At 31.9% G+C, this 15,060-nt stretch overlaps 1 protein-coding gene across 1 annotated transcript; it reads right to left on the reverse strand.

Moving 5' to 3' along the window:
• Positions 1-1,722: 1,722 nt before the first annotated feature.
• On the reverse strand, positions 1,723-2,618 carry LOC107919556 (protein PELPK2). The gene has a single exon (XM_016848997.2). It carries the CDS (start codon positions 2,552-2,554, stop codon positions 2,201-2,203), a length of 354 nt encoding a protein of 117 aa, XP_016704486.2. The 5' UTR covers positions 2,555-2,618; the 3' UTR covers positions 1,723-2,200.
• Positions 2,619-15,060: the final 12,442 nt, after the last annotated feature.

The following is a 15,060-nucleotide window of genomic DNA, read 5'->3' on the forward strand; positions in this document are numbered from 1 at the left end:
ACATTTAGAGAATTTTGTGTTTACGTTTTGAGGGTTCTTTGTTTTCGGGTTTTCAGGGTTTAGTTTTTATCTCCATCTTTTGTACTCTTCATTCTTTTGCCATTATAAGTGGTCTTTTTATACTCTTTGGAGGGGTTTTTCCACGTTAAATTTGTATGTTCAATTTCTCAATTTATTCCGTTTTTTTTACTTGTTGCTTAATCAGGTTGATCCCAACACTAAGGACTTAATTGGTTCACTTGAATCCAATTCAATCTTCAAAAATCAATGATTGATTTCCATAGATGGACCATAGTATTTTCAATATGATAGTACATTAACAAATCCAAAGATATTTTTCATTAAACTGTCAATCCAAATAACACAAGTAATTAAACTACCTTAGTGGCAATGTGTAGTGAGCACTGTCGAATGCCACTCAGCATCAATCGATTCATCTTGCCTCAACAACATGTATAATATACCTATAAGTATGAGTTTAGAAAAACTTTTGAATTGACAAGAATACCTTTTATTTTTAACCATATTACTAAATTGATATTTAAAAATATTTATAATTTAATTTAGAATTATTAGTTATAACTTTATTTATTTATTAAGAATAAGCTATGATAATTTTATTCACTCTAAAATTGAATCATAACTTGAATAAAAGTCTAAGCATACTCATTCTAAATAACTAATAAATTAAGGTTAAAATATTAAATTTAAAAAATCCAAATCATTTTTATTTTTTACAAGTACTTTTTTATTTCCATATTTATTAATGAAATAAAAATAAAGTTATAACTTGAATAGAAGTCTAAGTATATATAAAAAAAAGATTCTTTTTATCTTTTAATTACCACTTAACTAGTCTTAGAGTTTTATATCAATTAAAATTTAAGTTTAAATCTATAAATATAATTTATTATTAGCATATAAGAAAAATCATCAGTTCAAAGAAAGAAAGTAGTTAGCATTAATAAGTTCGAAGGTTCTCAAAAAGAAATATTCAAACGACAATGGCACTCGAGAGCACCAGAAAGATATGTAAGATTATTTTATCACCTAACTATCTTAGATTTTGGGTGTTTCCGTTTTTACATTAATCAGCTGGTGACCAAAAAGGACAATTGAATAATTGGCTGGCAATTTTGTAACTTTCATAGTTGGATGATCTAAAAAGAAATGTACTATTAGTTAAGTGATTACTAGTGTAGTTTGTCCTATAATTAATTGTGCATGCAATATTTAAACATAAGATGATGTTCTATGGATAATTGTATTAATAGTTTGTGAGAATTGAATCAAATCAAAATTTCATGTATAAAATTGCGCAAAATCAAAGTTCTTGAGTAAAATTGCACATTAAACCAAAATTCATTTGTAGTTTTGAAATTTATCACATATAATAATTCTTACTTTGTCAAAAGAACATAAATATATAGGGTAAACTACATAGATAATCACTCAACTATAAAAAATTCTCATTTTAGGCACCCAAATTAAAAAAAGTTTACAATTTAAGCACTCATGTTACATGGTTCGTTCATTTTGGTCACTCCCATTAAAAGCTCAAACAAAAATCTGACATGACATTTTTTTGGCACGTGGATCAATCCTTGGGTGCCACATGGCACAATTTACCACTGCATACCACTTTAAACTTGAAAGGAGTAAAATATAAGTTACCCCATACTAATTATTAACCAAATGAATAAATTAGTATTGGGTAAATTATATTTTAGTCCTTTCAAGTTTAAAGTGGTATGCAATGGTAAATTGTGCCATGTAGGCATCCAATGATTGATCCGCGTGTCAAAAGAAAATGTCATATCGGATTTTTGTTAGACTGTTAACGAGATTGATCAAAATGAGTAAATTATTTAACATGAATGATTAAATTGCAAACATTTTTATTTTTGGTGTTTAAAATGAAAATTTTTTAATATTTGGGTGACTATCTATCTAGATTACCCGAATATATATCCCATATAAATGATAACGTATCAAAGTACAACAAATTACAAACAAAAAGAAAGTACAAGAAATAATGGGATTTGGGAAACTCCCATTTATACAAACAACTATATGCGGTGAAAAAAAAGAACATACAATACTCAAAATCAAGAGACAAAGACAATTAAAACCACATTCAAACAAATCCAGTATGCAGCAGATAAACCAAAGGGGGTATTTCAATAAACCAAAGGGTATTTCAAGGAGTAGAAGGAGAAGGTGGTGGAGAAAGGAAAGGAATAGAGGGGATTGCAGTTGGGATTGAGGGCATGCTTGGCAGAGGAGGCAGTGTGGCCCTTGGTACACTTGGCAATGTGGGCAACCCTGGCATGATAGGAAGTGGAGGAAGCGCCCCAGGCCTTGGCAATGCTGGTATGGATGGCTGTGGGAGATTAGGGATAGATGGAAGTGGGGGGAGTGTGGTTGTAGGCAAAGTTGGCATTGGAGGCAATTGAGGCAGCTGCAGAAGGTGACGAGCTGCTACCCCAACATCAGTGCTTGCAAATGACAAAGCCATCACGAATGCTAAAGCAAAGCAATTGAAAGATGCCATTTTTCTAGAGATGTGAGTCCAATTAAGCAGACGAAAGAAAGCTCTTGTTTTGATAGTTGTGGAGTGAGGGAGAGAAAGCATGTTGTTGGGGGTTTATATAGGTCTTGGATCAGTGGAGTTGGTAATGTTTGATCATGTATGGTTGAAATGGAGAAAACATAGTCGATATTAAAGGATTTGGTAGCTCAACTTCCCATGGGTATTGTAGTTTAAAACAGGTGAAATGCTGTTGTGGTTGGCATAGAAGCTTCATCCAGCCACTTAATTAAACAGTATACTTAAACAATCCTCCAGGTTAGCAAAGTTTTCGCTAGTTGTCCAGATATCTAACAGAATTAGGATTTGTTTACTTAACATGTTAGTTATGATAGTATTTCCAAGGTTGATTGTATAAATAAATTTTCTATGGTTGAGCATAAAATTGTTGTGAGTTAACCTACAGCTTCGTATAGACTTATTAATTTTGACTTTAACTTGGAATGATTCAAACAAGTACTTTGAAATGACAAACAAATAACTCGAAATGACCTAAATTTGAAGTGACCAAAATCTGAAATAATCAAAACCTATAATGACTCGGCCCAAAAAACTTGAGCCTCAAACCCAAATTAAATTGAATCAAAATTATAATTTCATGTATATAACTGTAGAAAATTAAAGTTTATGTGTCATATTGTACATTAAATCAACGTTTACGTTTGACATTACATATTGAGGTAATGTTCATTCATAATTTTGTGATTTATTCCCTTAATTAAAGTAATATGTCAAATAGTATACCTCCTGTTGGTGAAGTTTATGTACATTGTAAGCGAATTAAATAATTAGAATAAATCTAAAGTAGGGCTTGGGCCTCCAAGATTTCACGGTCTCAATTTATGTCTTAAAATTTCATATTATTGTCCTTAAGGATATTTACGAATTTACGTATTTCTTAGGATTTAACTTATATCATGCGCAATGAGAAAATTGCAAAAATTTACTCATTTGAATGGAATTGAGCTATTAGGCTCATGCCTCATACAGGCATATCCATCCTCTTATTTTGAGTCTTACAAGTTTATAGCAAACCAAATCTATATAAACATCATTTAACAGATGTATTTAAAAGATGTGAAATATGTATAATTCTTTAAAATACACGAAAACTTCTAATAGGGTTTAGGTTATTTTTCGATTTGTCTATTTTAGGTTCAAATCATTCGAATTTGAAGCTAAATTTTTAATATCTAATCATTATTGATTCGAATCATTTTAAATTTTGGTCATTTTAAATTCGAATTGTTTTGTGATCAAATCATTTCAAGTTTGGATTGATTCAGGTGAATTCGAATTTGGATTTATTATTATTATTATAAATTGAGTTTGAGTCATTGCATTGCTTAAGTAAAAATTTAAAGATTTGCCTCTGTGGTTTGCATTGAGCTGCTTACGAGGGAGAAGTTGGAAGTTAGACTTACCCATTGAGGTGGTAGCGGTCTTGCCTTGGAATAACGCCAAGTACAAGTTTGAAAAAATACATTTATTAACAGAATTTTATTTTATAACATTCTCGGATCCTGAAACACTTGTTTAAAGGTGATAGTACGACGACGTTGATTTCTTTTATCACCACAAGTCTAATTATATATATTGGATTTAATTTTTTAGTCCCAACCCCATAAATAAAATATACATGTAACGTCTTATAAAAATTGTCAATCAATTATACTTAGTGACGAAGTTATTCAAATCTAATTTCATTGCTAATACCTAGTTTTTTTTTCTACTGTCTTCAACTTTCAATATAAATGGATTCAAAATTTAAGAAATTTATGTTATTTGACATATCTTTTCTTAAAAATTGGTGTTTAGTATAAGATAATTAGTATCGTATCAGTGGATGTTTAATTTTTATTTTTACTAGAATTGATACATATCTTTTTGAATTTATCAATATTTTTTAAAATTATTTAAGATATGTATATAAATATATTACAAATATAAAACGAATGAAACCAAATACATTTCAAATATAACATATTCATCAATAAACTCAACAAATAAAAATTTATCATTCAAATAAATCCAAAATTAATAATAAAAATCCATCATTCAATATGAAGTTTTAAGGATTTAGCTCGTTTCCTTAGTAAGGTGAATGGTTTTTTCATAATTATATTTTAGTCTTTATATTTTGAATGTGAAAGTATGTCCCATTTTTTTAAAACTTTACATTCTTGATGTCCACGAAACTAACTAAAAATCTGACTAAGACAAGTGCATCTATCAATTAATAGTATAGCTATGGTGAGCACAAATATCGTTACCACAAAGATTAAAAGTATTAGTAATTATTGTCTTTCTATTATTTAACTGAATAAATCGAGTGATGGATTAAAAACAAAAATTAACTAACGAACATGACAAAGAAAAAAATAGAAAGATAATCGATTAACAACCAAGAAGTAAAACAATACCTGGGAAATAATTCACCTAGATTTCATCTGTCACTATCAATCTAAATTACATAATTTCTTTACTTGGTATCTTGATACGCAGAAATCCCTGAATTATGCTAATATCTCTTTCGAGAGTAAGAGCAACTGACTCTAGGTTGATTAATTGAAATTTCTTTCTAATTAAAACCCCTATTATCGCATTAACTCGATCTATGGATTCCTCAATTGAATTTGACTCTAATCTTGTAGATTTATGTTGTCCTATTTCTAGGATTGCATGCAACTCCACTCAATTATACAAGATCTACTCTTAAACTGGGTCTATTCCTCCTTTGATTTAAGCACATCAAATGTGAATCAATAATCTAGAAATATTAAGCCAAGAATTAAGCATACATAATTGAGAACAAGATCTAAGTATTTATTGCATAAAATAAAAATCAAACGATAAAATTCATCATAAGGTTCATCTCCTTTAGGTATTTAGAAATTTAGTTCATGATTGAAAGTAAAAATATCAAAAATATAGTATAATCGAAAGAAACAAAGAAACTCATGATAATTTCCTAAGAAATCAAATGTGAATCTTCAATCTTGACGGGAATCTGCTTTAGAATCCGCTTAAATGATTTTTTTGAGTTGTTTTCTTGAATATTCTATGACAGCTCTCTCTTATCTTCTTATTCTTTTTTCCATATATACGTCTTAGAATGCATGAAAAACCTAAAAATTGCATTTTCCCGCAGTTTAGAGTGCTAATTCACAAAATCGGCATGGCCTGCCACATGGCCGTGTGTAAGGGGCCAGCTCGTGTGACCCTTGTACCTTGCTTCGATTTTTTGGTTTTTGTTCGTTTTTCACTTGTTTTGCTCCTAAATGCTCTCCTGAGTATAAAAAAACATGAATTTAAAGGATTAGGAGCATAAAATTAATCATTAACATTGAATAATCACCCAAAAACACATTAAGGCTGAGATTAAAACATGTTCCTTTTGGCACTTATCTAATATCCCTACAATTAAGCATTTGCTTGTACTCAAGCAAAATCCTCAACTCACATTCAAGTTAATTTCCCTCAATTTATTGTTTTCACTGATAATGTCTTAAGATAATTTACAAATAATCATGCATTAGAAATTCACTCTAAAGTGACACTAAACAGTACAAACAATCCAAGCAGAGAATTTTTAAGGCTTAAAAACATTAGGCATCTCCCCTATCTCAATAATTACCTGAAATTCAAACTCAACAAGAATTATCATCCTTACTAAGGATTCACTCAAAGCACTCAAAGTGTTTTAAGGTTCAAGTAATATGCACTCAATAGTTGAACAAGAAATGTCATTACTATAGGCTTTCTTGAAAATCAAATCTCCACCACTATATAAATGAGATGACACACCAATCAAGAGGTCTTAATAAGGTTGTAATGAGGCTTAGATTAAGGGTATTGAATAGGTTAGAAGAGTTGGTTTTAATAGAGAATCAAATGGATAAGTTACCAAACTAGAAAAAAATCAGTTGTTGAATTAAAAGAATTTACATAAACAAGAAATAAATAACGAAAATGAGCTTTTCAACAGAATATGAAACTAACGATTCAAGCTCAATCAAATTTTTTAATTTTTAGATTTTTTCACTTTTTTTTTCAAACAGAATACAATTCAACAATACAAATTATAGAACATAGTTAGACAACTAAGCAAATTAGGTCTCGAAAAAAGTGGTCAATAAAAAGGATAATTTTACAACATAGATATAGGTTATGTGTTAACATTAAAGGGTGATAGAAAAAATGTATTAGGATCAACGAGATTTACTAGGGGTTAATTCAACGGGTAAGCTATTTAAAGGTTAAATGGGTTAAATCTTAAATGCCTCTATCATCTCAATATATCAAATCATTAATGTGGTCTCGACATATATAAACGAAGCAAGTTCTAGAATAACAAATTAAGTTGACATACTCACAATAGAACCAACAGGAAAAAAATATATGTTATATAGGATCAAAAGCTCACAAAAAATTATGGTTTTGATGTCAAACTTACAAATTTAAAATTTCAAAATAATTCTTTAGTTCAGGGAGACAACCTAGAATAATAATTTTTGAAAAACAACTTATCATGCTTGACTCTCTCGTGTCTTAAAATATTAATCACACAATGCACAAATATCCATAAATTATTCCCAAAATAGAATCACTAAAAACTCTAAATTAAAAAAATAACTTTAATGATAGGTGTGAGAAAATCACTTAAACACGAACAATAATTCATGGAGACACCTAAAATAATAATTTCTGAAAAACAACTTATCATGCTTGACTCTCTCGTGTCTTAAAAATATTAATTACACAATGCACAAACATCCACAAATTATTCACAAAACAGAATCACTTAAAACTCTAAATTAAAAAAAAAACTTCAATGATAGGTGTGAGAAAATTACTTAAACACACAAACAATAATTCAGAGATTTCATCACATAGGCATACAAACATCCACCCCACACTTAAGATGTACATTATTCTCAATGTACAAACAAATATAAACAAAATACGCAAAATATCATAGGGGAGGAAGAGAACTAAAACTGCCTTGAATTTAGATGAATTCGTTGGAATAGTGAAAACCAGAATCATAGGCAATTCTAAATGAAGTACATGTTTCCGAGCAAACTAATAAAAAATAGAAAAAAAAGAAGATAAAGAGATACAAAATAGAAAAACAACTGATAAAATAATAACACTAATGTTTAAAATAAAAATAAAATTAAACAAATAAGTGTGAAGAATAAAATAAAAACGAATAACAAGAAAAATAAAAATAAAAAAACATAAAGCTAAATAAAATCTAAATATTTCAAAAGAAAATAACAAAAAATTCTAATACTAGTTTAATAACAAAGTTAGCAGAATAAAAATGAAAATAATAATAAATAGGATGGTTGGTTTGGAGGGTACCAACGGTGGTGTTGGGGGAAGGAAAAAAAATGAAAACCCACTGGCATTAAAAAAGGGTACATGGCCATGTGATAGACCATGTGAGCCACACGGCCGTGTGGTCAGACCATATATTTCTTTGAAGCTATGTGGCCTATTAGAAAATTTTAAAAATTTGCTCCAATGTTCACACGACCTGTGACACGCCAGTGTCTCCAGGCCATGTGTTGTTACCGTTCGCTTCTCCCACGCCCGTGTACATGGGTGTGTGGGGCACACAGCCGTATCTTTAGGCCATGTGCCTTCAACTCAGACCGTGTGGTCAAAAAAATAATTTTGAAAAATTAGCTACAGTGTTCACACGGCATGTGACACGCTTATGTGTCTAGGCTGTGTGTCCTACACGGTCGTGTGGTCTACCCCAGACCATGTGGACCAATTTTTTTTCCAATTTTTTTAAATATTTTTTTTCAAATTATTTTTTAATTTTTTAGGTAATAATAAAAAATAAGTGTACTAATCACTCAACATAATTAAAATAAAATATAAAAAACCACACTCAGGTTGTCTCCTGAGGATCACATATTTAAAGTCTAAGTTCGACTTCCCTTTTCAAGATAACGGTTAAAGCGGATCTTGGAGCTGGAGCTCCTTTCTCTCGTTATCAATATCACCACCAAAATAAAGTTTGAGTTGATTACCATTTACCTTAAATGTGTTGTATTCAGGACATGTTACCTCAATGGTTCCGTATGATAATACGTTCAGTACCACAAATGGGTTCGACCCTATTGACTTAAGCTCTGCAAGGATCATTCGTGGATCTGACTTATCTACCAGCACTTTGTCTTCAACTTTGAATTGATTTGTCCTCTTTACATTCGCGCCATGGAGTTGTTTTGTTACTTCTTTGAACGTTCTCGATTTCTCATAAGGCTTTGGTCGCCATTCATCTAATTCATCAAGTTGCACCATTCATTTTCCACTCGTCCCTTGATTTTTATCACCTTGAATAGGATACGATTCTAACACGTATTCGTGATTTATTTCCAGCAAAGATTGTTGAGTTGCACGATTACTAACATTATTAGAATAATGAGTATCATCTCACTCATTAGAAACTCTCACAATTACATGTGTTGGAAGAGTAAACCCTCATAATGGTCACTAACTATAATTACGACAAAGACAAGTGCACCTATCAAACAATAGTATAGCTATGGTGAGTATAGAGTATAGTATCCACGAGGACTAAAAGTACTAGTAATAACTGTTTTTCTATTATTTAGCCAATAAATTAGGGTGATTGCTTTTAATCTAAATTTACTAATCTAAATTAACTAAGAACACAACAGAAAATGAAATAGGAAATAATCGAATAATACCAAAGAGAAAGACAATACCCAGGAAAGAATCCACTTAGACTTCACTTATTATTCTGAATATGAATTAAATGATTTATTCACTTGTGTCTTGATCCATAGAAATCCTTAAATTATATTAATATCTCTTTCGAGAGTAAGAATAATTAAAACTAGGTTGATTAATTGAAATCTCTTTCTAATTAAAACCCCTATTGTCGCATTAACTCGATCTATGGATTCCCCTATTAGATTTGACTCTAATCCGGTAGATTTATGTCATCCTATTTCTAGGATTGTATTCAAATCCACTCAATTATGTTAGATCTACTCTTAAATAGGGACTTTTGCTCCACTAAAATAATCACATTAAACATGAATTAATATCCCAAAAATATTAAAACATTAAATAAGCATATATAATTGAGAACAAGAATCAAGTATTTATCATGTAATTCAGAAATCAAATAATAAGATTCATCATAGGTTTCATCTTCTGTAGGTATCTAGGGAATTTAGTTCATAATCTGAAATGAAAACATCTCAAAGTCAGAAAAACCACAAGACATAAAGAAATTCACTAAAACTTCAAACGAAGTTAAAAGGAGATCTTCAATCTTGAAGGAAATCCGCTTCTGCGTTGGCTTCGATGGCGTTCTTTGAGTAATTTCTTCAATCTTCTCTGAGTGCTCCGTTAGGTCTTCTTCTAATTGTTATTTATATATGTAAAAAAATAGAACGTCGGCAATGACAATCTATTGCAAAGAAAAAGAGAGAGAAAAATAAAGAACACACAGATTTTACTTGGAAACCTTTTCGAGAAAAAAACCACGGGCAGAGAAGAATATAATTCACTATGTCGAATTTGAATAATTACAAGAGAAGTAGACTATGTCTATTTATAGGCTTATAAAACCATATTCTAATAAAAGTGTAGTAAGATTGAAACACCTTATTCTAATAAATATCAAATAGATGGAGCTTAATAAGGTTTGAAAAACCTTATTCTAAAATAAAATAAAAGAAGTGTAGTTCTATATAGATTTTACTTTTATTTTATTTTACCAATGTATTTTATTTAAATAAGGATTCGGGTCACTTAATTCTAACAATCTCCACATTGACACGAATTATCAATGAACAAGTTCTTCATCGTGAAATCTCAATGAACAAGTTCTCCATCTCTTCCATAAAACCCTTTAAGGGTTTAACTTCAACAATGAACACCAACCAAGTCTAAGCAATGTTCAAACTTGGTTATAAGAAGTGACTTAGCATCATATCTGTAGGATTTTCATGAGTACTAATTTTGCTCATAACAATATCACCACGAGAAATAATATCACGAACAAAATGATACCAAACATCAACGTGTTTTGTTCTCTCATGAAACATTTGATCTTTTGTAAGGAAGATGGCACTCTGTCTTTCACAAAATACTATACTGATTTGAAGGTCTTCATTGAGTTCACTAAAGAGTCCCTTCAACCAAATGGCTTCTTTACAAGCCTCAGTAATCGCCATGTACTCAGCTTCAGTGGTAGACAAAACAACTGTAGTTTGCAAAGTGGCTTTCCAATTGATTGCACAACCTCCGATTGTAAAGATATAACCTGTGAGAGATCTTCTTCTATCATGGTCTCTAGCAAAATTAGCATCAACATACTCAATGACTCCATCTCTAGTTCTTCCAAACTGTAAGCAAACATCAATAGTACCTCATTAGTATCTTAAAATCCAGTGAACTGCTTTCCACTGTTCTTTATTGGGATTTGCCATGTATCTGCTAACTGCACTGACTGCATATGATAAATTTGGACGTGAACAAACCATAGCATACATGAGAGATCCTACTGCACTAGAGTATGGAACATGTAACATGTACTCAATCTCATCATCTGATTGTGGAGACAAAGCTGATAAAAGTTTGAAATAGGCTGCTAAAGGAGTACTAACAAGCTTAACATTCTGCATATTGAAATTGCAAAGAACTTTCTCAATGTACCCCTTCTGATTTAGGTAGAATTTACTAGCTTTTCTATCTCTGAGAATCTCCATACAAAGTATCTTCTTTGCTGGTCACAAATCTTTCATCTCAATTTCTTCACTTAGTTGTGCTTTGACCCTGCTTATCTCCTATTTATCTTTCATTGCTATCAACATGTCATCAACATAAAGGAGTAGATACACAAAAGAACCATCACTATTTTTCTTAAAGTAAACACAACTGTCAAAGCTACTTCTTTTTAAATCATGAGAATTCATAAAGGAATTAGACCTCTTGTACCATTGTTTTGGTGACTGTTTCAAACCGTAAAAGGGACTTTTTCAGCAAGCAAACATAGTCCTCTTTTTTTGAGACTGTAAAACCCTCTGGTTGTTGCATGTAAATATCCTCCTCAAGTTCTCCATGCAAAAATACAGTTTTTACATCTAACTGCTCAAGCTCCAAATCATGCATGGCCACAATACCAAGCAAAACTCAAATCGAACTATGCTTCACAACTGGGGAGAACACATCTGTTAAATCCACTCCTGGAATTTGACTATAACCCTTTGCAACAAGCCTTACTTTATATCTGGGTTCTTCAACTCCTGGAGTCCCTTCTTTCTTTTTTAAAACTCATTTATAACGAACAACATTTTTACCTTTAGGAAGTTTCACAAGATCCCATGTTTTGTTTTTGTGGAGTGATTCCATCTCTTCTTACGTAGCAAACATCCACTTTTCTGAGTCTTCATAGCTAACTGCATCAGAATAATTAGATGGCTCTTGGTTTGCATCTATATCTTCAGCCACATTTAAAGCATAAACAACTAGATCAACCTCGACATAGTTCTTTGGAGGTTTAATTTCTCTTCTAAATCTATTTTTGGCGAAAGAGTATTGTGGTGAAGATGCAACTCTATTTTGAATTTTTGTACTGGCTTAAGTAGTCGACTCTATTGTAAATTCTGGATTAATTTGATGTTCCACTTGCTTTTGATTTTCTTTATTGGAAGAGTATTTAAGAGATAAGTTAGGTAGCATAGCAGTTTCATAAAAAAACATCTCTGCTAATCACAACTTTTCTATTTTCAGGACACCATAACTTATACCCTTTTACACCAGCTTTATAACCAAGAAAAACACATTTAATGGATCTCGGTTCAAATTTTCCATTATCAACATGAGCATACGCAGGACACCAAACCATACTTTTTGTGAAGTCTTTTTCTCAATGACAATGGATTGAGATCGATTGATAAAAAAACATACAGTAGAGGCTGCTTCGGCCCAAAACGACTTTGGTGAGTTGGCATTTGACAACATATATTGAACTTGTTCCATGATCGTTTTGTTCATTCGTTCTGCAACACCGTTTTGCTGTGGAGTATGATGAACTGTCAAGTGTCTCACGATCCCTTCTAACTTGCACAGTTTATTAAACTCATCAGAATAGAACTCTAAGCCATTGTCTGTACGAAGGTATTTTATTTGTTTTTCCGTCTATTTTTCAATCATAGTTTTCCAAGACTTAAATGCGGAAAACATATCACTTTTCTTCTTCAGGGAGAACGCTCAAACTTTTCTGGAAAAATCATAAAGAAAAGTTATCATATAATTAGCTCCACCTCTCAAAGGCACTCTAGATGCCCCCCACATATCAAAATGAATATACTCCAATGTTCCCTTCGTGTTATGGATTCCTTTGGTGAATCGAACTCTCTTTTGCTTCCAAAAAATGCAGTGCTCATAGAACTTCAGTTTTCAAATTCCTTGCCCATCAAGAAGTCCTATTTTGCTCAATTTTTCCATCCCATTCTCACTCATATGCCCTAGGCTCATATGCCAAAGTTTAGTAATATCATCATCTGACAAGGAAAAGGAAGTGACAGTTGCATCACCAGTAACAGTAAAACCCTACAGAACGTATAACTTCGCGGTCTTTCTCTGCCCTTTCATCACAACGATGGAACTTTTGAAAATCTTCAAAACCCCACTTTCAGCTGTGTATTTGTACCATTTTGAATCAAGAGTACTCAAAAAAATTAAATTTGTCTTCAATTCTGGAACATGTCGTACGTTACTAAGTGTTCTGACAACACCATCAAACATCTTAACTTTAATTGTTCCAACTCCTGCAATTCTACATGAAGCATTATTTCCCATCAAAACAACACCTTCAGACACTATTTTGTAAGTTGTAAATCAATCCTGATTGGGACTCATATGGAAAGTGTAGCCCGAATAAAGGATCCACTCCTCGCTCACTTTAGAATTGTTTACAGAAGCGACTAAAAGTTCACCACCGCTGTAGTCTTCTACAACATCAGCTTTACTGAAATTTTCTGGTTGTTTTCCATTTTGATTCACAGCCTCCCTTTTGATCTTGTTCTGTAGCTTATAGCACTCAAATTTAATGTGTCCTTTCTTCTTGTAGGAGTTACAAGTTTTACCTCTGTTTGAAGACTTTGATCTACCCTTAGATTTACCGTGAGGATTTCCCTATGTCCTTCCACGATCATTATTAACATTCTAATCTTGTTTTCCATGAACAATGAGACCCTCTCTTTGAGAGTTGATTTAACTACAAGATGCTTCATCTTATCATACAAGGTTAAAGAATCATAAACCTCATCATCTGTGAGAGACTCGCGGCTATATAAAATCGTACCTCTAAAGGTTGAATAAGACGGGGGCAACGAACAAAGTAGAATCAACCCTAGATCTTCCTTATCATATTGAACCTCCATGGCCTCCAAGTTTGAGAGAATTTCTATAAACACTGTTAAGTGTTCGTGCACAGACGCACCTTCCTCTAAACGATGAGCATAAAGATGCTGCTTCATATGCAGCTTGCTAGTTAGAGTTTTCGACATACATATTTTTTCCAACCTCTTCCATAATCCAGCGACAGTCTTCTCCTTCATCACATCCTGTAAAATTTTGTTAGATAAATGTAGATGTAACTGTGTTAATGCCTTTTGATTCTTGTGCTTCTTCTCTTTCTCCGTCAATGTTGAAGGCATTTTATTTACCCCTAGCAGGGCTTCCTCTAAGTCCATCTGTGCAAGAACTGTCTGTATCTTTATCTGCCACAACGTAAATCTGGTGTTGCGATCCAATAGTGGAATTTCATACTTCAAAGATGTCATTACCGTGATTGAGATGAACAACCCAAAAGCTTTGATACCGATTTGTAAAAAAATAGAATTTAAGTAATAACAATTTATTGCAAAGAAAAAGAGAGAAAAATAAAGAACACACAGACTTTACGTGGAAATCCTTTGGGGAAAAAAACCACGAGCAGAGGAGAAGATAATTCACTATGTCGAATTCGAATAATTACAAGAGGAGTAGACTATGTCTATTTATAGGCTTGTAAAACCATATTCTAATAGAAGTTTAGTAAGATTAAAACACCTTATTCTAATCAATATCAAATAGATGAAGCTTAATAAGGTTTACAAAACCTTATTCTAAAATAAAATAAAAGAATAGTTCTATATGGATTTTAATTTTATTTTATTTTACCAATGTATTTTATTTAAATAAGGATTCGAGTCACTTAATTCTAACAATAGACTTTAAAATGCTCAAGAAGCCTAAAAATTGAGTTTTTCCGCGTGTTTAGGAAACAGGGTGCGAAATCGACATGAGTTGGCACATGGGCGTATGGCCAGCCCGTGTGACTCAGACGAGCGTGTGGCCAATCCATGTGGAAATGCTCAGGCTGTGTGGATGCTGAAAACAACTCTTTTTGCTCAGTTTTGGCT

The sequence above is a fragment of the Gossypium hirsutum genome, chromosome D13 (assembly GCF_007990345.1).
Source record: "Gossypium hirsutum isolate 1008001.06 chromosome D13, Gossypium_hirsutum_v2.1, whole genome shotgun sequence".
NCBI classification, from domain to species: domain Eukaryota; kingdom Viridiplantae; phylum Streptophyta; class Magnoliopsida; order Malvales; family Malvaceae; genus Gossypium; species Gossypium hirsutum.

Excerpts from the sequence above, each read along its gene's own strand:
- LOC107919556 (XM_016848997.2), bottom strand. The coding sequence starts at position 2,554 with ATGGCATCTTTCAATTGCTTTGCTTTAGCATTCGTGATGGCTTTGTCA.